Source organism: Haliotis asinina, chromosome 3 (assembly GCF_037392515.1).
Source record: "Haliotis asinina isolate JCU_RB_2024 chromosome 3, JCU_Hal_asi_v2, whole genome shotgun sequence".
Taxonomy (NCBI): domain Eukaryota; kingdom Metazoa; phylum Mollusca; class Gastropoda; order Lepetellida; family Haliotidae; genus Haliotis; species Haliotis asinina.
In genome coordinates, this window is record NC_090282.1 from 84999764 (window position 1) to 85026834 (window position 27071).

Sequence of the window (27071 nt, forward strand, 5' to 3'; positions counted from 1 at the left end):
TTTCTGGATATCCTATTATGCATCCCATAACACCCAGTTAGACTGATGTGGGTTATTTAGACATATTCTGTCGGCAGCACATGAATTTCATGCCAGGTGAGTGATTATCCGTCGTCATACATGTACCTAATTGCTGAGCAACCTAACTGCCATCTATAGTCTGATCTATTGTTTCCAGCAGCTATTTCTATTTTTTTGCCTGATTTTATGAGTAAACATGTTTTTCTGGATATCCTATTATGCATACCACTGAACACCCAGTTAGACAGATGTGGGTTATTTGGACATATTCTTTTTGCAGTTGTGTAAATTTTATTGATAAAGAGTAGCAGTCTAGAAACAGTTTTTTTTCTATTTCCGACAGTACTATAGTGTGTAAGAAAAAGGTTTAACTCTGTTTTGTGGCAATTTTTCTGTAACTTTGTGGTGGTGGACACCAGAAATGGGCTTTACACACTGAAGTCATCAAGGAATTAGATGTGAAGAGGGTAAGGGTGTCCTTAAGATAAACAAGGGTGGTACTAAATCAATACATTTAAATGAGTGAAGTTTATAAGCTTGTTTGGATATCACATTTCATTTGAAAATGAAGATAATTTTGGTTTTTTTTAGATCATTCCATATGAAAGACTTGATTTATGGTTAGTCTTAAGTTTTAAGAGTTTTAAGTTTTAGCTCTGAGAAATACAAATTAGTTAAGCTTTTCAGTTACTATATGAGTTTGACCATAAAAAAAATAAAGTTAATTTTATCAAAATTCTATATGGAAATTCTGACATTAAATAAAATTAATGTAAAAGAGAGAATGAGCGAGTAAGATTAGTTTTACGCCAAATTCAGCAGTATTCCAGCTTTTTGGTGGCAGTGTGTAAATATTTTAGTCTGGACCAGACAATCCAGTGATCAACAGCATCAGCATCAATTTGCGTAATTGGGAACCAATGACATGTCAACCAAGTCAGCGAGCCTGACCACCTGATCCTGTTAGTTGCCTCTTACGACAAGACATGTAAGAGAAGATGACATTGTTAATGTGATCATAAGAAATCATAAGAATATTTCATTTAAAAGAAAGAGCATTACCTATCAGGACCCAAAATACATTTAGAACACTAGTGCAAACAATACAGGATTTACTGGACAAAATATGTACAAAACCCATCCATGAGTTCATGCACTGAATGACATATCTGAGACAAATAGTCTTCCCATTAGTGAAACTCTAAGTAAATTGATATTTTAGTTTAATGGAAACTAGGTATAATGCATTGCCTTGTAAAGAACATTTGCTTAAAATCAGTATCAAAGATTGTATACATTGTACAAAATGTAATACAGTTCTACTGCCCAAAAGCACTACTTTTCTGGTTAAAATTTACAGATAGGCTACGAAAATCTTTTTTCAGTTCCTGTATGCGACAGAGTAGCTGAGAAGCCATACTAATTTAATGTCAAAAAGTTAAAATCTATATTTACATACAGTCAAATTGCTGGGGATCAAGTAAAAAATTTGAATTATCAGTGTATTCGAGACACCAGCATTCAACTCATTGGGATTTGACTGTGTGTACTTAAAAGACTGAACCTGTGTTTAGTGTTTTTTAAAAGAGAAATAAAATGTTAAAAAGCATTGGTAATTGGTAAATGGTGAGTGGAAAGAGAGATGTAAAAAGTAATATGATAGGTGATTACCCTGCAGAACAGTGCTGTTCCCTTTCCAGACCTTCACCACAAGGGAATGTATGGTCAAGTTTGTTTACAACATCGTGGTTAACTTAATGTTAATAAAAGGTCAGGGGTAAAAGCAGTCAAATCATACAAATACCAGTATCCCTATATCATTTTGTCCAGTATACATACAAACAAAACCAGGAGTGTAATTGGCCACCTGGTGAAACTATTCATGTTGATTTGAAATAAGTTCACTCACATTTTCTACAACTACTTTTGCAAACTTTCGTAAAGTAACACACAGATGTATCTTTTATGTTTTAAATGCAAATTATCATGGATGAATACAACTTCCAAGGTCATGCCGTAGCTGAGTTGTCTGAAATGAAGTCTTGGTCAAATCACAGACATTCAGCAGTAGTGACTGATGTAGAGGTCATGACACTGTCTAAGTCGGCTCTCCAATGCATTCTCAACACGTACACATTCAATCAAGGTACAACCCATGAAGGTCCCGGGGTAGAATAGGCCTTCAGCAACCCATGCTTGCCATAAAAGTAAGAGGTGACTAACGGGATCAGGTGGTCAGACTCACTGACTTGGTTGACGCATGTCATCGGTTCACAATTACGCAGATCGATGATCATGTTGTTGGTCACTGGATTGTCTGGTCCAGACACTTTTTATTTACACACCACCGCCATATAGCTGGAATATTGCTGAGTGCGGCGTAAAACTAAACTCACTGACTCACTCAATCAATCAATCAAGGTAAGGGATGAAACAGGAAGTAGTCACTTATGACCTTTGCACTTCCCAGTGGTCACAAGGCTATTGAATTATCTCCCATGTTATGTGCAGGTTGGAAATACAGCAGGAAGTGGTATGACTACAAATCTCATTGTAAAACTCATTGCCATTTGAATTGTAATAATTTTATTGCCAACTCTGCTCATATATGGTATTCAGGCTGCTTTGTAAAGATGAACTGAGCACTATGCACAGCACTGATGCAAGTAACAGCGCTCACAAACCTAATAAAAATGAAACATGGGCGATATTGGTAGACATAGATTGTGGCAGGATCTTCCTGATGGCAGAGCCAGGGTGCACCACCATGCCGCACTCACAAGTCAGCTGATCAGCAATGGCAGGGAACTGATGTGGTGAGCATTCTCCCCATACACATTATCAGAAGTAACTCTTGAAGCAGTCTTCCAAAGGAAGCACCAAGACGTTCTCCCATGCCTAAGATAAAACCATACAGAACTCACATAAGATGTTTATTTTCAAGGAAGCACCACCATGTCCTCCCATGATCCAGGTAGGAGCCATATAGAACACACGTGGTGTGTTTTCCCAAATCAACATGACCTCCCATGGCCAAGGTAGGAACCATACAGAACCCAAATGGGTTGTCTTGATGTCTTTAACTTGTAACGGTCTGGGAGGCTACTATCAAAGAAAGATCTGTCTCAGTCCTGAAACAAGAGGTGCTGGACAATGACAGATTAGATGACCACAAGTTACAATGGTCTCATGACTTGGTCATTTCCCTAGTCATGCCTTCACAGTGGACACATGCTGTCTCATAATGCTCATGCTTTCACAAGTGTTTTGTCTTCTTGGTTTACTAACCTACATATTGATTACATTAACTGTAGACTGGTTGGAATGAACATTTATACAGAAGACAAAAGAGGGACAAAATTCACAATTTTATTTTCATGACTTTGCATATTATACACTATATACATACATACAATTTACAGGTTGTTTGTGTTATTTAACACACTGTACAGCACACAATACTTTATCACATTTCTTTCCTCATACACAAACATAATTCACTTTCAGGCATTTGAACATAGTGAAACTGATGTCAACAAAATCAAATATTGAAACCAAATATTTAACAACTGAAATTGTACCGAGAAAGACTATGTGATCAACAACAATGCAAGAACAATGTCAATGTATGAAGCCTATGTGAAATGCTGGAGATGAACCATGGTGTCTTGGGTAAATGCATGGAAACATGGGGATGATCAAGGGCTAAAATACTTGAACCTACTTGGAATCATCTTCCCAAGGCAAGGGAGTAGTCCTCTGAACATTTATAGTCAGTCAAGTAGCTTGCCTTCGGAAGGTTACTTGGAATGGTTGCTTCACAGATATGCATTTCATGTCAAACTTACTTCAAAAAGAGTAAACTACCTGCTCTTTTCATAAATTAAGCAATTTGTACAACTGTACAGTCTACAGGGTCCACCTGATAGATACGTCTGTGATGATACTGCCTGAGCATTATCAACGGTCACCATGGTAAGAAATAACTGAACATACTCCAACACATTCTGTCAAAAATCAATTAGTTGACAATAGCATACTTCTCAATTTGGCATGCAGTAACATCACTCTAAGGCCATGTAAGCCCTGTCTGTTTATCCAGTATTAGGATATGTCATCAATCATTAACATCTAACTGCCTTAATCCTATCCATAACCAAAACAGAAAAGGCAACTAAAGAACGTTTACAGACACGAATTAGTCCACAGTTCCGAGGATCTATGATGAGCATGGTTGGTGATGATGATTATGATGATGAATAACATGATGGTGAAAATGATTAATGGCAGTATGCATTTTGCATAGACAATGATATGATGTGCTACACCTATGTAAACAGGAAGAATATCTTCATTGTCAAATTTATGCAAGACAAGATTCAAACGGTTCTTCTACCAAGGTGTCTCTGGGATCTAGACTCCCAGAACCAGGTCTGTTGAAAAGATTGTCGAATGTTGACACAAGTGCAGCAACGGTTACTATGAATAATGACCAACACCCTGAGATGTAACTGTTCAAACGTCCCACTCATCCTTCCACCAGACATATTCTATTTTCTCGACGCAATGGATGTGATCGCTCATTCTATGTATTGCTCTACATATTACTGAAAGGCTCCACAAAGTGACTATGTAATTTCAAAATCCCTTAGCTTGTTCCCTGCGTATCAAAGCTAGCCTGACAAGCTGTTGTACACATTGGTGTGAGAACTGGCAATAAGTATGTCCACATTGTGTTACTTTGGCTACATCTGTACAAAGCCATGTAGTCTGAAAGACAAGTGTGCATCTTCACTGTGACCAATACTTCATAAAAATAGATCACCTGTGTCTACATTACTTTCCCCCTTCCAAAATAACACTCAATCAAGGTGATGAAGTAAAACCACTACCTTTTCTTACATATAAACTACTAGAAAACAATGTCACCCCAGTGTAGCTCAATTAGACATGCAGCAACATATTTACACATACAGCCACTAATAGTAATTGTGGTCACCATTGATTTTCAAATATTTTCAGCTTTTGAGCAAAATATTCTAATAATTATAGCAATTTTATCATTGGGAAACAGTTGTGTTGAATCTCACAAGATTAAAAATGCCAAATGTCATTACATTTTGTCCAAAGAGGAGAGAGAAACAGTCATATTTAACTTTTACAACATGGATGCAGTTGAGGCCATACTGGACACAGGAATTATCACATGTATTGAGCCCTACTACAAAACATATATACTAAAAGACAAATAGCCATAAGACGTTTCACCTTTCAGGGCAGTTTAAGTACGAAGGTTCAATATATTCTTTGAACAAAACTGATATACATCCTCTTCAATGTGGTGGTTGTCTGTGCTTGGCTGGAGCATGCAAAGTTTGGCTGGAGCATGCAAAGTAAAGCTTCACTGGTAATGGTGATGGTTGTTACCACAAAGGAAGGGCAAACAAATATTTATCCAAATGTCCAGAAAATGAACAGCTTCCACAAGCCATATTTCCTGATGCTTATGCTGCATTTTGCGAACCAAACAAACTCTCTCCAAAGCAAAGTTCCAACAACTTGTGATCGACTTCAGGTGTATTTCAAACAATTTCAGTTGAAACCGTGTTCTTTCAGATGTAAGCGATAAGTTAAATCTTTCTGCCCCATTGTAATTCTTGATTTCAGGCACAAACTATCCTTCAAAATGTTAAAGATATCTAGAAAGACCAACATAATTTACAAAAGAAATCTGGAAACTCTGGCCTTCATAACACGTAACACAATAAAGCACTTTTTGGCAAAATGAAAGAAAACATTTCTTTCTGTCAAAAATGAGGTTTGAGTGAGTTAAAATTTAACACTGCACCTGCAAACACTGTAGCCACATTACAATGAGAACAAGCTGACAAAATTGATGTCCTTTTACAAAGACAGGGGCAGCCAGTGTCCTGTTGCTTTTAAGAAAAGCTTCCTCAGTGACAGCAGGAGCTTTCATCATGCCATTTTGATGCAGGATCTAGCTGCCATGGTGACTGTCTACACTGGAAAGTACAGGGCTTTGCTAATGCTGGACAGGGATATACAAGTGCATGTGTCTCCAGGTTAACAAGAAACCTCTTAGATAATCAGAGTTTATGAAGACCAAATCATTAGGGCATTTTATCCTCTACACTTAAGACTTTCCAAACAGGATCGTGTACAAGTAAGCACTTCCAGTCTACTGGGGTTTCACTGAATCTGAAGACAGGCATCACTGAATGCTATAACCACATTGAGATACTCTTTAATCATTCAAATCAATGACACTATCCCTGAATGACAGAATCCCAAGAACGGGTAAGAATGAGATGCGTGGCATGTTGTGTTGAATCTAGGTTTCGTATACAAGCACGGGCAGTGTTCAGTGAAACTTTAAATGATCTCTGTACTGGCGTCAGGAAAGACAAACATGTAAACATTCAAATGAAGATGCTGTGTGGGACTGATTCGAAACAGATCTTCACATATTATGGACAGTGTTCAAAAGGTGATCAGTAAAATACTGGAAGATCTTTGGATGCTGAACTGCCACACATTGTCCACAAGTCTGATGCAAGGAATACCTGGCAGCTGAATGGACAGCAAGATGTCAATACAGTGCCAAACTCAAGTCCCACAACACACAGGCACGACACATTCTCACTGGTTTCTGTATATAAGGCAGCATTTACCACACAACAAACAGTCCAAGCCTTCAAGGAAGTGAAATCAAACTTTCTCTCAAGATGGTGACAGGAATGTACGTGGTAGAAATGATTCCCACTATGGAAGCACCATATCGAGAACGCCATGTTGAGCTCATGGGGCACTAGACACATTCCTCATGGAGCTGTGAGTCAGATCTCCTAGCAACAGCCAGTGTCAGTGCTTGGACTGACTAGATTCCGTGTGCACTGATGTGGAAGAACGGTTATGGTCCAGCCTTGGGTCTTTGTGAGAACGGCGATCAGAATGCTCATCACTCTTGCGTTTCCTGAAACATAGAAAACCATTTGAAAGAACTGTACTTGGTCAAATTTTCCTGAGAACAACAGCGCTGACTTTACACTTTGAGTAACATGCACACAAGAGTGCTTTTGCGCCACAAATCTAAATATTGCACTAAATACTTATTCACAGTATTAAAAACACTGAAACAGTCCTGGAACGCTTAAAGGTTATGATCAGAGACATTTTATACAGGGCATGACTTGTGTATGATCTAGACACATTTAGTCTCATGACACTGTCACAACAATAACAAAAGCATCCATTTCCCCATATTCCTTACCAAGCACATAAAGTCCAGACCCACTGGACAAAACAAAGTGAACCAAAGACCAAAATAAGACATTTCCATACTTAGGGCTGTAAGAACTCAAGAATAACACATCAGTATACTGCGAAAATATCAAAATGTGATTCAAGTTACAGATAAAGAATGAGTTGAAGATGGAGATGAGACACTACTGAATATGAGGACTGATTTTTAACTTTTGGATGCAATCATTTGATTTCAGCCCTAAGTATAAAAGTAAACCCACAAAATCCCATGTGAATAAAACCTTGCTCCAAGGTTGACAAACAAAAGGCTTAGTAGAATAACTAAAGTGAACCTGATACATCTCACCTCATAAGTAATAAGAGATTGTTGATTGACCAGGCCGCTCTGGAGGATAAAACAGCCATGGGTTTTACTAGTGGAAGAAGATGCCCACTACCTATATTGTTAAAGTCTTATCGGAGAACATAAATTGACAATCATGTAGTAGGAAACCACTGACCTTCACATAAATTCTAACGTTGAAACTGAGACAAATCAATAATTCACTTTTCAACTGTCACACAGTGAATTTGGTTATTTACTGAAACAACCGATCTGATAAATATGAGACATCAGGTTTAACAATTCGATTTTAGCAATATTCCAGCAATAACTGCCAAATGTGGTATCATGATCCAGCACTAAGCAGGAACAACCCATATTCAGTTCAATACATGAATTTTAAGCCAGCCTGAGTGAGTGAGTGAGTTTAGTTTTACGCCGCATTCAGCAATATTCCAGCAATATGGCGGCGGTCTGTAAATAATCGAGTCTGGACCAGACAATCCAGTGATCAACAACATGAGCATCGATCTGTGCAATTGGGAACCTATGACATGTGTCAACCAAGTCAGCGAGTCAGTTGCCCTTACAACAAGCATAGTCGCCTTTTATGGCAAGCATGGGTTGCTGAAGGCCTATTTTACCCCGGGACATTCACGGGTCTAAGCCTGCCTAAACCATAAACAAATGCCCAATAGTCTTTCCTGGGGCTCTCTTGTGAAAGGAAGTTTCTGTATACAATAATGACAGAAACTCATGTAATAACAGGGCAGTTCACCTGACATGATGGTACGTCTATAAAAATTAAGTGACAAAATCACTATTTCAATTGTGACACTATTTGATACAAAGTAGACACCTGTGCTAAAATTAACATTATATGATATAAAAGTATAGGGATAGTGTTATCTTACTGTAAAATTTACTTAAGTAAGTGTATTGGACAATCATTTGAGCACACACATTAACAAAACCTTAACTGACCAGGCAGGCAATATTTCTTCAGCTTAACAACCCTCCCAAAACATAAGTTTCAAATATCTTAACCACCCTCCCAAAACATAAGTTTCAATTATCAGTTAGTGTTATCAAGGCTTCTGACAACCACTGTCAATGTGATAGCACACATCATCACCTCCAAAACGAATTCTGGGTAAACAGAAAATAAAGAAACTGAAGAAACTGAATAAAAAAGAACTTCCATTTAAAAAGTAGCCTTCAAAATTCACTGAAGTCCACTAGCTTGAGAGAGTTCAATGTGATGAAGAAGAAGAGTACTGATGGTGGTCCTCACTGACGTCGTATATGTGATATATGAACCATTTCCAAATGCTTCAATTTTCCTGCTAAGAAGCACTGAATAATAATAATAGAAGGCAAAATAATTTGGCTCAGCACAAGCTACAAACAATGCTGACTAATGAAGTAAGGCTCCCACATGTCCTCTGGACTTCTTAATAAATGTATTTTGCAGGCTGTGACAGTGATACTGACCTTGTCCCCCAGTCATCTCCTTGTCTCTGATAGTGACTATCATGTTCTCTGTAGTGGTGGCCGTACTCTGGACGATAGTGGTCATTACGGTGGTGGTCTGCACGATAGTTGGACTGGCGACCATCGCCGCTGCCCCCAGTGCTAGCTCCCCATTCATGACGATGGTACCCTGATCCCCCTTGATGACTGCTCCGTCCACTGCTGGAGTGCCGGTCATTATTGTACCTGAGGTCACAAACAAACAATTATAGTGACAAGGAAACAATGTCTCTCCTCCAACAATAGCTGAGTATGTCGAAGGTCACATAGATTTACTGCCGTCTTGAGCCGTGATTCATTTTATCAAAGTTTGAAGATGTAGAAGAGTCAGTGAGTTGGCTTTTACACTGCTCTTAGAAATTTACAAACAATATCACATCTGGTGACGCCAGGAAAGGACTTGAGACTTTGTACCCATGTGGGAAATCGAACCTGGGCCTTTGACGTGATGAATGAATGCTTAAACCCCAGGGGAACCCTCTGCCCATAAAATGTGGATGACATAACTGAGTATTTTAACACTGCAGTAGCAGCAACATTTCATTTGAAGCTGTCGACAGAAACTCTGTGGACAAACTCACTAATACTAGAGTACACTAGCAGGATAATTACAGAACATGATGGTAAATTGTTATTCAAAATTTCTAAAATGAGAAAGCAGGATGACATGTCACAATTAATAGTTATGGATATATTGGGTGGAGGAATGGAGGTGATGGGGGAAAGAGAAAGAAAAAGCTGTTAAGAAAATGTGTGTTCACTAACACATTATCTCCAAGGATCTCCCATTTGTTATTGTTCAGTAAAAGAACATTAAGTTTTATGTGACTGTACATAATCAGTCAATTATGACTTCCCACTGGGTGATCTTCAACTTATTCTGATCAGCTAGCACACTTCACCACTGACGATGTTACCTGTGATATGCATCTTGTTTACTGTCATTGCTGTGATGCGGACGATGAGGTTCATTGTAACGATTGTATGAACTCGAGCTGCCTTCACTGTACCTGTCATAAATCAGGAAAATATGAGCCAAGGTATAAAGTGGCAATAAGAAATAAAAGCTATTATCTAACTACTGATGTACTTAATCACACTATCACTAACATCACTGGTGCTATCCTTTGTAAAAACACTCCACATGTACACTTTAATTCTTTGAAAACTCACAGATATACCCAATAATTTTTCTGGGAGGGAAATATTTTCTGTATTATAGAAGAATTGGTGCACAACCTACTGGGAGAAAGTGAAAGATTTTACAACAATGTTTACGACAAAGATTTTAAGCGCAAATAGTGAAGATTTGAACTAACTTTAACTAACTTCTGGTTATTAAAAAGTTTAAGACATATGCTTTCCAGTTTGCAGGGGGTCACAGAGACTCATCATTGAGGTCATGTAAGCCACTAAGCACTTTCATCAGCGGCCAAACAAAGGTTCAAGCCAAGATAAACAACGAAAGAACACAAAAAAATTAACTGGAGAGTCATCGGTGGACATTATTGGCTTACGGTCCTTACCAGCTGTGTGGACAGCACCATCTAGTAGTTGATATAATGAGCATGATTGCTCAACTGATTAATGACGAGCACCAATCCTGTTAACAAGCCTGCCTACTTCATCCCAGGACAGCTTGTCCTTATGTAAACTTGCTAGAGTCACACAGGTAGACAGACAACATGACCAGACTGACCTGTTTCTGGGGAGATCCTCTGCTCGAGCTAATGGACTAGCATGCTGCCACCTGTCAGCAGGACTTGAGTTGCCACTCTCCACACGTGAGGTCTCCTTCACACTGCTGAAAGTATTGCGGAATGATGACGTGTGACTGGAACTACTGCTGCTGCTGCTGCCATGCTTCGGGCCATTATGTACAAAGCTGTCAATATAAAGACAGTCACAGAGAATGTGGAACTCTGAGGCGTTTTAACTTGACAGCAGACCATTAATTTGCTAATATAAGTATCTCACATTTGGGCTCCCAAACCTAGGAGCTTGCATTAATACCTGGTGCATTTCAAAACTGCCACCATCAGCAATCTGAAAGATCTTTATTTGTCTATGTACAGCTCTGCATAATTCTGATTACCTGTCTTTATTCTTGTCTTTTTGTTCTGAACTATGGGATTTTTTAGAAGGAGGTTGATCTCTCTTTCCTGAATCCCCAAGCTTCTCAAAGGGACGCTTGGAGCTGATCTTGTGGCTGCTTCCGAGGGAGGACTGAGACAGATTTGAGTTGGAACTCTCTGGGTGGAACTGGAATACATCACATGTAGGCCTTGTCATCACTATACAACCACGATAAACAACATCACAATGTCACCTAATTTCATACATAATGAGAACTTTGCCTCATCTCAAGCGAAACTGAACAAAGCATACTAACACTCACAACATCATACACGCTCTTTTCTAATCAAGAAACCCAAACAAGCATATATGAAATGCATGACATTTCAATGTGTACCACTAAATCCCAAATGAAATGCTCGCCTTTGCTGGGGTGTCAATGATACAAGACGAAATGATAACAATCATGTCACAATGAAACAAAACGTTACACCATAAAGAATATACAGGACTCACTTCTTCTGCTGCAGGCACAGAATCCTTGTTGTCATCTCTCTTCTTGACAGCATGTTTGTAAAGTTTGTGCAGTTTGATGGGGTCCAGCTCAGTGAACTTTGACACAAAAATCCAGAGGTTGCTGAAAAATAAGTGTTGTTTGTGAATAAAGTTACATTTTATGTGCCAACTTGCTGAAAAAGCAAAGAAGTCCTAAACATCTCAGCTCTTTTTCAGTACTGATGCAAACTACCTTGGCAAGACTTACTTTCTCCACTGCTTGATGACCTCTGGGTTGCTCATGTTGACAAGACACTTGCTAATCTGGTCTCCAATCTTCAGCAAGCATTGTCGCATGTGCATGATCTGCTCCTTCTCTGACAAGCCTTCCTCAGGGTTGTCCAACTCCTTCAGAGCTCGCTTCACCGGGCGCATCTTCTCCTTACACTAAAAACAGAGAGGACAAAACAGCAGGTGATAGTTTGGCACAATTTATTGACCATATTGTACCATTTCTTCATCACACTCAAGATATTATTCATGCTCAGTCTTTATCAACTTCTTCTCTTTGATACTCGAATGTAACATCTTTGATTGGCATACTAGAAGTTGAGGAGATGAAGAATGGGGACGATTTTATGGACAATTTTTCTTTACTCTGTACAGGGAAAGTTCTGACAAAGATTCTAATGTCATTGTAAAGCAGTTGACATTAGAATCTATGTCGAAATGTCACCTGTAAGGAATAAAGAAGTTATATATCAATAAAACTGTCCTCATTACTCAAATATAAACAACACTCATGTGGGACAGTTTTTTTTCCATACCCAGCTGTACTGCTGTCCATTTCAAACTATGCAGCATATAGGATGGGTGTTGTTACAATGGAAATATGTCTCCTAGGGCCATGACATTCTCACCATGAAATACGAACCTGAGCAAAGATTTCCTTTGTGAGCTCCAGGCCAGACTCATCTTGCGAGACCGAGATAGGTTCAGAGTTGGCAGTGAAGTGCATGGGACCAGCCCCATCCTTATTCTTCTGCTAAACACAGCAAAATACATATTCTTCAGTTACACAGTTTTCCTTTGTGTACAGGGTTCTTTTCAAATAAAGATAGAATTGCAAAATGTAAACAAATACAGATCCTGAAGAAATGGCTACAAACAGTGTGTGAGTGAGTTCAGTTTTACGCAACACTCAGCTTTATGCTGGCGGACTGTAACTAATCGAGTTTGGACCAGACAATCGAGTGATCAACATGAACATCGATACATTTAGTTGGGAACCTATGATGTGTGACAACCAAGTCAGTGAATCAACTTTTATGACAACCATGGGTTACTGAAGATCAGTTCTTACCTGACCCTTCATGGGCTAAGTACTATCAACTAACACTTAACTTTCTGACCAGGGAGCAAAAAATCTGAAATGACACTTCTGAAATTTATCTAGAGAAATGAGACACAAAAAGAACAAGATGCTTGTATAAAATTAAGCACTTAAGGTCTCTCATTTTCACAACTGAAGTATAATTTATAACAAATTACAAATACATAAAATACAAATCAAACAACAAGACAAAAAGCCTTAATGGCATTCATGCCTCCCACAAATTGCCATTATCAGTACCTTCTTATTTTTGCTCTTCTTCTCTTCCTTTTTGTCCTCAGACTTCTCTCGTTCATGTCGATCAACATTCTCCTTATCTTTATCCTTTTTCTTTTTTTCCTTTTTCTCCTTCTTTTCTTTCTTCTCTTTCTTGACTTTTTTCTTCTTCTTTATCTCCCCTTCCTCAACTTCATCATCATCTTCCTCTTCATTCTTGACATCCCCATCAGCCTCCTGCTTCACCTCCTTCTCCTCAGAACCCTTGTGAGTTTTCCTGGGACTTGCTGGGAAGCTGTCATTTGTCTCTTCCTTGACAACTTTCACAGACACCTTCGTGGAGTTCTCATCAGAGCTACTGAAGTCATTTTCTATAATTTCAGGTTTTGATTTTGGTTTTCGTTGACGTTTGGATGTTTTTGTTTTTACTTTTGTTGGCTGGAATCAGAAATTTGTTTCCTTATAAATTTTCTACTGTACAGTGAAGTTAAAGGTCTTCAGCCTGCAAGGAGTTGAATGAATAAAAAATCTACAATAACCTAACAAACCTGCTTTCACCCATTCAAATTGTTGGAAGAGAGGAAACTAAGAGTATTTTTAGTTTTGATACATGAACTGACATGGATACAAAATGACAGAGAGGAAATAGTACATTAGGAATTTCAATCGAACTCTTGAAACCTAAAAGTAAGTAACCTTGGACCAAATAACATCTTCTATGATATATAACTGTTGCCATTCTTACCACAACATTGTTCTTCTCTGTCTTTTTCTTCAGTATCTTCAGCAGGTACTCCACTCTGGTCTGCAGGTGCTTGCCCTGTGGTTTCATGTCTTCACCAGGAAGAATCTGCAACAAACGTCAATAAATTAAGACCTCTTTTACCCAGAAAATCAACAGCTCACACAAATTCCAGGAAGGCTGCAATAACATCATGTATGTGATAGTAATCCACTAGTGAGCATATACTTGGTTCATGCTCCAAGCAGTACAATATTACACTGGTCCATGGATTATAATCCGTTTGGTTCAATGAATTGCAATTAACGCAAAAACTAATAAACATAAAATAATCAATGAAATGCTGATCATAATAAAAAACATCATACCAACTCTTTGAGTTTTTTTGCAGATTTTTGGTCTTAAAAATAGAAAAGTTGATTAACAAACTATGACCTTTACACTGACACAGTTCACTGTTTCAACGGAAAAGTGCACAGAAAGGGAAAGCCAGGTTTTCAGGAAGTATGTGTACAAGTGCCGACAAAGTTGTTTACGCATTGACCTTTGCTGTGCCATCTCCATCCTTTTTCCCACATCTAGCTTTGTGGATCTGCTACATACCTTTTGGTGGAGGGATAGTTCGGGGTCCATCTTAATGGCCTCCCAGCTGCCCATGCCGTATTCGTAGACACCCTTCAACAGGTTGGAGTCATCCTCAATGTCCCACAGGCAGTCCCAGTGCACCTTCTTCACATACATATCCATTTGATACCTGCAACAAATGAACATGTCTCCAGAGTTTCTCAGCATTTCTGACTGATACCTGCCAACATCAGATGCAAGTATCCTGTCCATACAGGTTAACTTATTTTATTCCATGTTACTAATCAACTAAGCTAATTGACTACAGGCAAGCAAATTTGTACAAACCTGTTACTGTATACTTAAACGTAGTGTATTTTATGTACATTGTTCGTTCATTAAGTGAGACCAAGTTCGAACTACCTGTTCCTCTCCACCTTGTCAGCTGGTATTTCTTTTGCCAGTGGCTCTAACTCCTGCTGAGCCTTAATCAGTGAGTTGCAGTTGACCATCACTCCGGACAACTTGAACGTTGGTCCACGACTATGAGCCTTCTTCCCACCTGCAACAACAGTCTTCACTGGACTTTTGTTCACTGACTATGAACTAAATACATATGGAAAATAACCCTACATAAAACGAATGTCAGTTGTCTACTGCTTCATGATGTAGCCTTAAGATGAAATCAAAGCAATAATTGTGTGAGATGTTTGTCTCCATGCCTTACCATCAGGTTGCGTCTCCTCGGCCTGCTTGATCTTGCTCTCCTCAATGGTCTCACTGCAGTGCCTTATCAACATTTCTGCCAAACGCTTTAAGTCAGACTCAGATTTTTCTTGCAATTCTCCATCACAGGCAATGGCATCCAGCCTGAAGACAAGAGATAGTGAGACAATGTGACAAGAAATTGAAACACACAGATTTGTACAAACCTGTAGAGGTTGTGAACCTGTAGAGGTACATATAAGCATTTTTTATGTCCATTAAAAATCCCTATGAGAGTTGTAACTATTTTGATAATAAAATATTTACGAAACAAAAAACTCGTTTTTGTCTTGTGGGACCACCTTTACAGGGCCCCTCAGGCCCCCTACAGCCAAGAGCAGGTAACTCTGGCCATCTACCTTGTTGCTCTCTTTACAGGTTCCACTATACTATATCAATATCACATGCTGCCCGAGCGAGGACCGCATGGAAACAACTCAAACGGACAGAGGCCTGTGACAGCTGTGATTGGATGAAATAGTGTAAGATGTGTATGTGTTTTAAAAGCACATCCACCCTGTTATTAAAACTGACCACAAGTTTAAGTATTTAGTGCTGTCATTTTTATCACCATGGGTAATTCTTATGTGTGTACATATATTTTGAAGTAGGTGACATTCAGTGTGGAGCTAGGGGTTGATGTGTTCCGCTTCCTATGCTTGGTAAATGTGCCGGACAAGTTAGCCACAACTTGTGTTTTATTGTAGCTTAGAGGCCAGACTGCGCCCATGTGTACATGGAAATGGCTGTTGATAGCCTGGATATTTTTAAAAAAAATATAAGGTTACTATAGAAGTCTATGGGAAAACATTTGGTGTTGTGTAACCTATAAGGGTTCGAGCACATTTCAGTAATTCATCCTTTACATGCTTTCCTGTGTTTATTTCACCATGGAAACAAGTCAGTATTAATGTGGAGGCACATTTAAAGGTAATGGGAGTAAAGATGGGGCTGTTTTGAGTGGAATAGATTGTTCTAGTGTTGTGTATATGAACGTTGCTTCGTTTTGAGGCCCAACAGTGGTAATAGACCCCTATGGTGAGTTCTACCCTTGATTAATGGTTACCTGCTTCTAAATTTGTTGGAACTGATGAATTTGACAACAAAGTAAGCCAAAATCAACACTATTATAACAATGTGAGTGTCTGAGGTAATCCCCTGAGGGTCAAATTAAAGTTAAATGATAAGAAAATCATGAAATATGTTCACTGCACAGCAGAACATGTCACCAACCCTTGTTTTAAATGTAAACATTGAAGCATATGGTCAATTCTTTCTGTCTGACCCCTTCTGCATGTGAATCAACTTAATTTTCTTTCCTTTTTTTTTAAAAAAAAAATCCCCCTTTTTAACACATATGACTTTCAAAATTATTTTGTTTTATCTACAACTGTCTCATTGCTGTTTTGGATTTTATGATTTGACATTTAATATAATAGCAACATTATTTTCAGCTTGCAGCATGCCTGTTGATGAATGGGGAGGTGTGTATGCACACATACAGCAGAAACAGAAGCCTTCACATCCAATGTGGTATTTCGACAAGCCGGTCTGAAGTCTATTGTTGACTGCGTGTAATCAAGCACACGCCCTTTTCTTCAATATGTCTTACACCTTGTAGCAGTTGCAGTACTTGGATATGTAGGTACATACTGTACATTTAAGTACCCCAGTCCAGTTAAAACACCACAATGTCTGACTGGTAACTTCCACCACTCGGTCATAGTCATCCATTAGAAGTTTCTGACCATGCTCTCTTAATGCCTCACTGTGCAGTATTTCTTTTTGCCAGACATGAATTAAGGGCTGTACATGAACCCAAGAAGTTGATTAGATGTAAATAATAACTGACCCTTGTAGAGTGGGTCTGACCACAATTGTTATTGACATGAGACTGTGTGATATCTTCAAATTTTCTCCCTTGTTTACCCATATACAATATGTCTTCCTGTCACCCAGTAACCCATAAATTATTGCAGAGAAACACTGCTTTTAGCTGATACTGTCAAATACTGTTAACTGTGAATAGAAATATTCAGTTTGGGGCAGGTTAACCAATAAATCTTCAAAATTATGAGGATATTTTCACTTTGTACCCTCTAAACTGGCTTATACATGAAACTGTCAAGTCTAACAACCTCAAAAAAATACACAGTAAATAGTTTTGATTTCCTGGAAGTTTTTTAAAGTCTTAGCTTGACGAATCAATAGATTCAAGCATAAGTTCCTATCATGCTGTGGTCTAAAAGTGATTTCATCTGTTTAAGGGGTCATTTGCCTTGATCGACGAACAGGCGGCAGGGTACTCTGACCAGTGTTCCAGACAGCTAGGCATTATGCATCTCCTCACTTAATACCTTCTGACCAACTTCATCAACCAGTCTTACATATGTCAAGATGCTAAAGCTGCTTAATGTGAAATCCCTCCAATTTCTGGCCTGTATTCCATGATTTTGGTCGTTCAAAATATATTCTGGGTTCATATGATCTAGGCAGCCCCAGTCATGTATGGAATCAACCCATGAAACCCCTTCTTTTGTGAAATAAAACCTTCATGCTGAACGTATCAGACAGAATGAGGAGAGGCATGTGGCTGTACCCCAAGGACATTCTACAAAGAATTCATAACTTATAAAGGTTTGCATGATTCTGTTTCAGAAGTCCTCCTTGGGGTACATTTAAGTATTAAACAGACTCCCGAAGGTTAACAATTGGGAGTGGTATTCTGTCTGACAGCACAGTCCATTCGATCGAAGTGCAAATCTAAAACCCCACGGAAATAGAAAAGGCACCGACCTGGTCACCTGACCACTGATGTCAATTAAGGTGGGGGCGTGACAAAGATGAGGACTCGCTTGCCAAAGCTTATATGTCCAATGGCTAGAATTTGGGAACTCCCACATGACAAATCCCACCCTCCCAAATCAAAGTTTGAATACCTGGACGTACGGGAAACTTGCCAAACTCAGGCCCCCCTAAGTAATGGAAGGAATTACGGCAAATCTGAAGGAATTGCATCTCAAATGTAAACAAACGCAGCCCACTCGCGAAACAATTGCACCGATATCGGTAGTTTGTTTACATTAGGGGGGCCTGAAACTGAACCCTGTCCATACCGCATTAGCAAACTAAGCAGGGAAATGGAAAGGACAGTAAGGCATCCAGCCAAAGGGGGGAAAGAGACTAAAAAAAACTTCACCAAATACCACCATTGGGATACCGTATGTGTTAGCCGGATAGCCAGCTTTGCCGCCACCATAACAGCAAAATAGCTGTTTCTCCTTGCGGAGTAAGGCTGTTCTCTTATATAAACTTTAAGAGTTTTCCTAACGTCTAATATGTGAGCCTTACAGTATGGATTATCAGACGACGCAGGCAGCATAAACACAGGTAGATCGATAGGTGCTGTCACATGAAGCGAATGATAGATCTTTGGTCGGTATGAATCCAGTGAGCGTATGCTAACCCGATCCTTATGGAGCATAGTAAATTTCGGGTGTGAAGATATGACGTATAAGTCGCTAACACATCTACCAAACGTAACCGCCACTTAGCCTTTTCCCAACTTAACAGTTGTAACGACAGGTTGGCCAAGTCATAAACCATTCCAATACTCTAGACAAATCCCATGGAAGACTTGTCTTATGACCGGAATCTGAGAACGAAACACAGGAATCTTATTTGTCACCCCAGAGGCAAACAGAACGACCCAAAGAGCTGGGAGATAATCCCAAATATCTCCCGATCGAGCAACCACACATGGGGAGCTAGAACATGGCGTGAGAGTGCATCTGCACGCATGTTGTCCACGACTTTTTGGTTTTCGTCGTAGGGATTTTTAATGGACATAAAAAATGCTTATATGTACCCCAAGGAGGAGTTCTTCTGAAAAAGAATTCAGATGTTCACTAATGAGTACACTTATCAAAAATCAAAACCAGTTACCAACAATTACCCATATCTCCAATTTCCACATGACTGAGGCACTGTTGCATATTCTTTAAAAGCAAGGTAGCATCAAAGAGCAAAATGCAATTTTCTAACAATTTCTCTGGTTACCTTGTCAGGGGATCTCCAAACTTCTTGAAGCTTTTAACAAATCTTCTAATTTCTGCATCAGTAAATCCCTTCACAGCATCCTTGTTGACAGTGCGAGGTCTCCCTCTTCGTCTGGGTTTGTCTTCATCCTCTTCCTCATCGCTGCCCTCAGATTCCTCCGCCTCACGCTTTTTTCGTTTTTTCTTCTCTCCATCAGAATCATACTCCATCTGCAGCTGTAACAGACATGGTAAATGATTTGATGTACCATTCATAATACATATCCTATACAATGTTCTTGAATTCTTGATGACCCTTGTAGATTGTGTCAGTTTGTCCAAAGCAAGGTAGTTTACAGCTGGTAATTTTTTTTACATTTTCAAATGTTAATACATTTTATGTAAGAAAACATTCTACAGAGTGACAATGGTGTTCATCTAGTGTGTGTAGCCTAGTGACCTGCTGTATAGTTTTGCGACTTCGTGGTGGTAGATGCAGCTCCAACAGTTGCTGCTGCCTTTCCTCCTCCTCCACCTTCTTCCGGTCCTTCTCCGGGATGATGTTGTCCCACACCCGACCTGCCAACAGGAACATACCAACTATAAACTGCTGGTCTTGGAGAGAAAGTGCAACCTGTTAGCATGTATAGGAGTCAATATCAGGATATGCAGGAATGTTTGTCCAGATTACATTGACTTTTCCATTGTTTATTAAATTCAGTCAAATGCAGTCTCATTATATTTTTAGGGAGACACATGTAATATAGTTTTCAAACAATATTTACTCAATTTTAATTTTTATGGGCCATTTTACCACATTAAAAGGCAATTTGGGCCTGTTGAAGGTTGACCCCTTCAAATATTTACGTTTTACCATGAATGGGGTCATTCTCGTAACAGTCGCTAGTGTAACACAATGACTTGTTGCTTGAAGGACAGTTTTTGTTACAGGAGTGACACTTTTATCTGTATTTCAGTTCTGTTCCTGTATATTAATATCTAGGGTGCTGATGATTGGATATTTTTTATTATGATAACAAAGTAATCAACAAAAGCATCATGAAGTTAATGGATTGTTATTCTTTCTGTTTCTCAAGGGGTAATCCTTACCATTACAAGAATGACCATATCTGTTACTGGGAGGACTAAGACTACAGTTGTATTAAAGCAAAGGTACAATATCTGTGTTGCATTGAAAATACGACATCATTTTCTTCTCTAATATCATGTAATTCTACAATGGCCAAACGAAAGTGAAAGTAGGTAAATGGTTTGTTTACACAAAGAATGGGATCTGGTAGATAAGCAGGGATAATGTGTACAGTAACCTTTTTATTTCATTTTAACATGTTTGTCATCATTTATGTGTTTTTGATTACTTCATAATACTGTAGAATAGCACTGACATTAAATCAGAATTAACATGTGACTGAATTACATCTATACCAGAATGTCCTTCCTTTAAGATGTATGTGATGTTTCATCATCACTGGCACATATTTGCATCTACCAAGGCATTCAACAAAATGGTTTGATGTCAATCATATTTTCTGCCAAATAAATCAAAGAATGCTTTCTTGCATTCACAGAGTTTTGTAACTGTAATGTGCAGACTATGTCTGGAGGTTGTTGCCATAACGTCTACTTTGTGGTGCCTAAAATACCTCTGTGTATTTGCATATCTTTACCAGGACAAGGCTGAGTAAATATGATTTCACTTACCTTCCAAAGTCATTATGTGCCAAACTGTGTTTCCTAACTAACTTTAGTATCCATCTGTAAGTACATACTGTTTGTACATTGTTGCAGTATGTTAGCAACAGTAAATCACTGACCTTGTTGCAATTGCAGAGACAAAATATGATGATGTGGACAGTAACGTTGGCCTTTATATGTATTTTCCACCTCAGTTATGTGTCTAGTTTATTGATCAGCAGGAGGCAAATGTAAACAACCCCCAGAGCGGGGCAGGTAGGTGAAATTTGATGTAAGTAATATTTTTATGAAGAATAATTGACAGTTATAGGAAGGACATGTTTAACTACTGGTGATACATTTATTAGATTTTGCTGTAAAATCCTAAGATGTTTAAGGTTGCATTAACATATTTTCTGGTATTACAGTTAGTGTAGTTGCTGGTGAATTTGTCAACATCCAATTCCTGCATGTTCTGATACTGACTCATATAAGGATGAGTAAGCGAGTTCAGGCTGCTTTGTCCAGTCTCCTGGAATCATGTGAGTACCTCCTGTAGTATTGCAGGTCTTATCACAGAGAAAGAGTTAGGAAGAGTGAGGAAAGTCCATTTAATGATGGTTACAGATGTTTCTTTACCATAAAGAAAAGATCACAACTTTGGTATTGGCAAACTGAAGACCATCTTTTTAACAGAACTGGGATATAACTTTACTTTACACAGTATGTCAGTCAGAGGGCTCCATGTGGAAGTCCACAGTGACAACTGTCTAATATTTACCAGTTGGTAAACCCATATATGGTAAGCTAAGATTATGAATCTGGATAAATCTGTGGTTCAAAGACGTGATCAGATGATCACCTTCTATCAGGTTCTAGTTTATGTATTGTGTAACGAGATTGCCTACAGAATAACAGACAGGAAGAATTACTATTGACACTGGTGTCTGACCTGGGTCATCTGGTTGCTGTTCTTCTTCCATTGTTTCAAACGAGACCACTTTGAACTGTGAGAGGAGTTCATCGCCTGCAGATGATGTGTCAGTCTCGTGGGTCTCGGCTCGGTTGAGGATGTCATCAATGTCCACCTTTAACCAACAAGATCAGTGTGACAAGCAGCAAAAACGTTGAACCTCTTCTTTCCTTAAGCATGAGTAAGACTAAACAACTGTCCATGCTGTTCGGGGATTCATGTTTCTGAATTAAATTGTCACACAAGACTCTTCAACAGTTAATGTAGTTGGCATATAGATGTATCTCAGTGTGGTCAGCAAAATCACAGCACATTAAAATGATTCATATTCATAAGCATAAACTGTCAGCATCCAAATCTCTACAATGTTTTGATTATTCAAGTTAACCCAGTACATTCCATTACATTAATCTTTCAGGATTTGAGCTAACGTTGCTTTGTTTGGACTGACATCCATGTGTATGTACCTGAGGTTCCTCCTCATCTTCATCCATCTCCTTGAACAACTCCTCAGCACCAAACTTCAATATGGCTGCCAGTTCCTCCTTGTTGAATGGTGTAGAATTACTGCAACTAAACAGAACCACTGTGATAAGAGACTTGTAGTTTCATGAAGCATTCTGCAATAGTCTTTTAACACAGTAATCAGTCAGGACCAGATAATAATGTGATCGGCACCATGATTATCAATCTACACAACAATGACTTGCATCATCCAGAACAGCAAGTCTGACCCTTCCCCAACAGTTCAGGCTTTCTTTTCACTACAGAATGCTTACTGGTAGTTATGTAAACTGATAATCATACACAAAGTAGTCTGAGTAAATGGAAACAAATGGAGTCTCTCAAAAGATTCTCGCCATGAAAGAAATAAAATCAATCTAGGTTGTGCATATGTTGCACCAAATCACCCTGTGGCCCTACCTAGATGGTGCGGCCCCTTTGTTGAGCACAGTTCGGCCAGTGGTGTCCATCCTCTGGATGACAAGATGATCAAGGACCATCTTCTTCTTGGCACGCTCAACAATGGTTTCTTCCACACTGTTCTTGTTGACTAGGCGATACACACTCACCTGAAAGTAACAAAACACAAGCCATTTTGTGACTTTGGTTTTATGTAACACTCCATTAACATTTTGGATGAATTATTATGTGTAGGACAGCACGTTATGCAGGTGTGTCTGAAACATAGGTAAAACTAGAAGACTAATATGTTAACACACAAATATCACGATCATCTAACATCCAAGAAGAGAGCTGCACAGCTACCTCACACATGGAATCACCAAGACAGCCAGACCATAAACCTACTTCCACCATTTTTCATTTCACAGAAAGGCAAAATGGTGCTCTTGAATTAAAGAAGTCGTCATCCATAGATACTTGTTCTATGTGACTTCCAACTTCTAAATAGTGCCTCTGAATCAAGGAACTATTTCTGTCATCATTACACAGACAATCAATGGTAGACATATGGCACAGTCTCACCTGGTTCTTCTGGCCTATTCTGTGGGCGCGAGCCTGAGCCTGCAAGTCATTCTGTGGGTTCCAGTCACTGTCAAAGATGATCACAGTATCCGCTGTTGCTAAGTTCACACCAAGCCCTCCTGCTCGTGTTGACAACAGGAAACAGAAATCCTGGAACAACGCCCGGTTGTTATCTGATGAACTTATATCAAATATTAAAGAGAAGTTCTGATCTTTCTAAACAATTTGCAAAATTATTGTTTTTCACTATAAGAGTTCAGAAGAGGGGGTATAGTTCCTGCATGTTTGAGGTACTCTTTCCTTACCTGAGAGCCTTCTGCATTAAAGTGGTCCATGGCTTGTTTCCTGAGTTCACCACGTATAGACCCATCTAGTCGCTGAAAAATATATCAAAGTTGCCTATCTCAAAATATACATCTCTAAAGAACACAATTATTTATCATCACCTTAACAGAGGAGCCATGTCAAAATGGTCTCTCTGGATAGACAACGTACCTGATAATGAAAGCGCTTATACTGCAAGTACTCTGCAATGATGTCCAACATCCGGACCATCTGGGAAAATATCAGCACCCGATGCCCTGTTTCCTTTAGCCGCGTCAGCAGCTTGTCGAGCAGCAGCATCTTACCACTCCCTCGCAACAATCTCTGCAGGCAAACAATAACTGTTCATAAACACAACTTATGGTATTAATTTCAAATCTTTTACACAAATCAACAATCATTGTCACTAAAGTGATATAATCCCCCACCACAGCTTACCAAATCAAACTTAAAGGTAATGGCAAGTGAAAGTCGTACATTACGATGAAGTTAAATGTGAACAAAAACATGACCTGTCAATCTCTTGATATCTTGTTGTGTAGTTGTTCAACCAAACCAGTAATTTCAAGACATACTTTGACTTTGACATGAATGTCATGGTGTTTGAAATACGCCAAATTAGTAATAAAGAGAAGTCTTCAGAATCTGAGAAGAAAATCTGTTCTTGAGATATTTGCTGACAAGCTTAACATGTAATTGAACATGGTGAAAGCTTCAAAGTCTTGCAGTAACCTTGAAAATTACATGAGGGTCACCAAAATGGCTGGGCCCTGTGCCTTTCCTAGACAAAGTTTAGTGTCGAATATGAAGAAAATCCAGGCAATGATACTTGAGATACTTTGCTGACAAGGGTAAAACATTCAAGTCCCCTTGCGACCTTGAAATAGAAGTCAAGGTCACCAAACTTGACTTGTACGTTAGGTACCAGATATGAAAAGAATCTAGTCAATAGTTCTTAAGATATGTCAAGACGGAGAGAGATGGACTTATAAACTGAACCCTCCCCACAAAAAACATCACCCTACCCAAAATTTGCCAGATGTGTTTCATTAACTATTTTTTCACGTTTTATGTCAGCCAGACCTGGTTCATAGCCAATGTTCAAGAAAAATTTGTTTTCAGAGATTCTGTATTTCATACAACATGTTGTCAAAACTCAGTTACTAAAGAAATGATGGGACCAGGTTTTTGTGCATATTTTATGAAAATGACAATGCACATGTATCCCCCAGGTGTCATTCCTATAAGAAAGAAGAGTCATCGAACATGCACAGGATTATTCACTGTTTGACAGTAGTGGCACGCTAAAATTATCAAGTGAACAGAGGGACCAAACTTTAGGAGACTGAATGCAAGACATGTTGCAAACCATTTTTCTGAAACAAGTCCAAGCTACAAGAAGCACAGCTGATTATCCTTGCAGTGGAAAACAATGACAACATGTCAAAATTGGCAGATAGTCTTGTATCACCTGCGAATTCATTTCACTAGAGCTACGGAAACTACAAGAATAACTATTGGCAAACACTAGAGACTTATCACAGCCAACTCAGTGAGAAGGCATTTGAGGCAGGGAAACGTCAGATGTTGCAGGCCTTACCACTGTGCAATCCTCTCTGTTCGACATTGTGCTCGTCTCCAGTGGGCCACACATTACTGGAATTGGTGTGAACTTAAGTCTTCTCTGACAAAAGCCGGTATTGACAGCTTATTAGAATGAGAGTGGCGATGACCCTGGGAGTGTTTTTCAGATGAGTATCTCCTGGAAAGAGGGTCGTGGGGAGCATAATGGTGTGGGGTGCTATTGCTCTCAATTGCAAACTAGGCCCTATGGTGTTCCAGAATATTGGTCCTGGTTGAGGAAACCATCTTCCTGCTTCAATGATCAAGCACCAAGATCCTTCATCGTGCCACACTGTGGTCATCATGGAAACCACGGCATCAATCAGGAGAATGTGCATGCCCATACTGCCAGAGCAACTAGAGACTTTCTCCGTAAGCACGGCATACAAACTCTTCAATAGACTTAAACCCCATAGAACACTCATGGGACAAGATTCAGAGGAGGCCCAACGATGTGCGACCAAGGTTGATGACTGCAGCTGAAGACTCTCAGACGTATCACCAGGTCTGGGCACTAGTTCCCATGGCTTTCATCAACTGTCTCATCCACTACATGTACAGACGATGCAATGCTCTTGTCAACACACAATGAGGTCATGCATGTTACTGACTTTTAGATCGCACTGTCAAGCCACCTGTCGTCATTTAGTCTTGTAATTCATCTTCATGTATTGATGATCAAACATGCCAATTTTGAAATCTTTCCTACAATTATTATGTTATTTACATTTGTTTGAAGTAAACTGATCACCAACTTCATAAAGGGAGTGATGTTTTTTATGCAGTTCAGTGTATATTTATAGGTAAACAGGTTTCTTGCAATATTGTTAATGTTAGAACTACTCACTATCAACCTGTCTTGGGAGTCCTCACCCTCTGGTGGGCGTGTCAATTCGGCATGATTGCAGCACTTTTTTAACTCCATGATGATGTTTACAAAACTGCTAACATTGCCTTTCAGGCCTCTGCTTAGTGCTCGATAGTTTTTCGTCAAAATCCATCTGAAAACAGAATGAAAAATTACAAAGGCTGTCATGAAATGAAAATATGCACAACTTTATGAGCTTGAATATACATGTGCAGAACTTTCTTGCATATTTAACAAATCTTTTCAGCAATGTCAGATTTCCTTTTAAGTCCAAATATGCTGAAGGTGAATTTTACAACACCTGGTGCAGGTTTTGCTCACTTGTAGTACTGCTTCTGTATTGATGACATCTCCACTCGCAGAATTTGTTCAACCTGAAACAAAAGTGGGCGAGCTGAGTAAAAATATACAGTCTCTTTAACCATGGAAAACAAACTGAATAGAACATGATCTTATCTTCTGGTCAGCAGTCCTGGCCCAGGTCAGCCATTATTACCTCTGATCAGTACTACTCATCAGTTACTACTTTGACTAATATGCAAAGGATATGAGGATACAAATTAACCTTACAAGGAGACAGGTCACTGGAAGAGGATAACCCTGAATGAAAATTGGTAATTGAGGTCGCTGTGTTGGTCTTCTGCCTCAGTTA

At 39.1% G+C, this 27071-nt stretch overlaps 1 protein-coding gene across 8 annotated transcripts in view; it reads right to left on the reverse strand.

Annotated features, from left to right (window-relative positions):
• Positions 1-3376: 3376 nt before the first annotated feature.
• LOC137278642 (chromodomain-helicase-DNA-binding protein 1-like) overlaps positions 3377-27071 on the reverse strand; it is a 45114-nt gene continuing 21419 nt past the window's right edge. For 6 of the 8 annotated variants that reach the window (XM_067811137.1, XM_067811140.1, XM_067811138.1 and 3 more), the window contains 23 exons: positions 26741-26793; positions 26399-26552; positions 24100-24252; positions 23910-23981; positions 23605-23754; positions 23041-23189; positions 22584-22689; positions 22096-22231; positions 19909-20027; positions 19471-19685; positions 15374-15516; positions 15070-15208; positions 14686-14836; positions 14086-14190; positions 13365-13778; positions 12666-12776; positions 12000-12178; positions 11753-11873; positions 11256-11422; positions 10860-11045; positions 10078-10170; positions 9122-9346; positions 3377-7015 (listed from right to left, as the gene is read on the reverse strand). In XM_067811137.1, coding sequence (XP_067667238.1) covers positions 6904-7015; positions 9122-9346; positions 10078-10170; positions 10860-11045; positions 11256-11422; positions 11753-11873; positions 12000-12178; positions 12666-12776; positions 13365-13778; positions 14086-14190; positions 14686-14836; positions 15070-15208; positions 15374-15516; positions 19471-19685; positions 19909-20027; positions 22096-22231; positions 22584-22689; positions 23041-23189; positions 23605-23754; positions 23910-23981; positions 24100-24252; positions 26399-26552; positions 26741-26793 — 3453 coding nt within the window. In that variant the 3' untranslated portion in view covers positions 3377-6903. The remainder of the gene's footprint in view (positions 7016-9121; positions 9347-10077; positions 10171-10859; positions 11046-11255; positions 11423-11752; positions 11874-11999; positions 12179-12665; positions 12777-13364; positions 13779-14085; positions 14191-14685; positions 14837-15069; positions 15209-15373; positions 15517-19470; positions 19686-19908; positions 20028-22095; positions 22232-22583; positions 22690-23040; positions 23190-23604; positions 23755-23909; positions 23982-24099; positions 24253-26398; positions 26553-26740; positions 26794-27071) is intronic. The other 2 variants (XM_067811133.1, XM_067811139.1) reach the window with 2 other exon arrangements.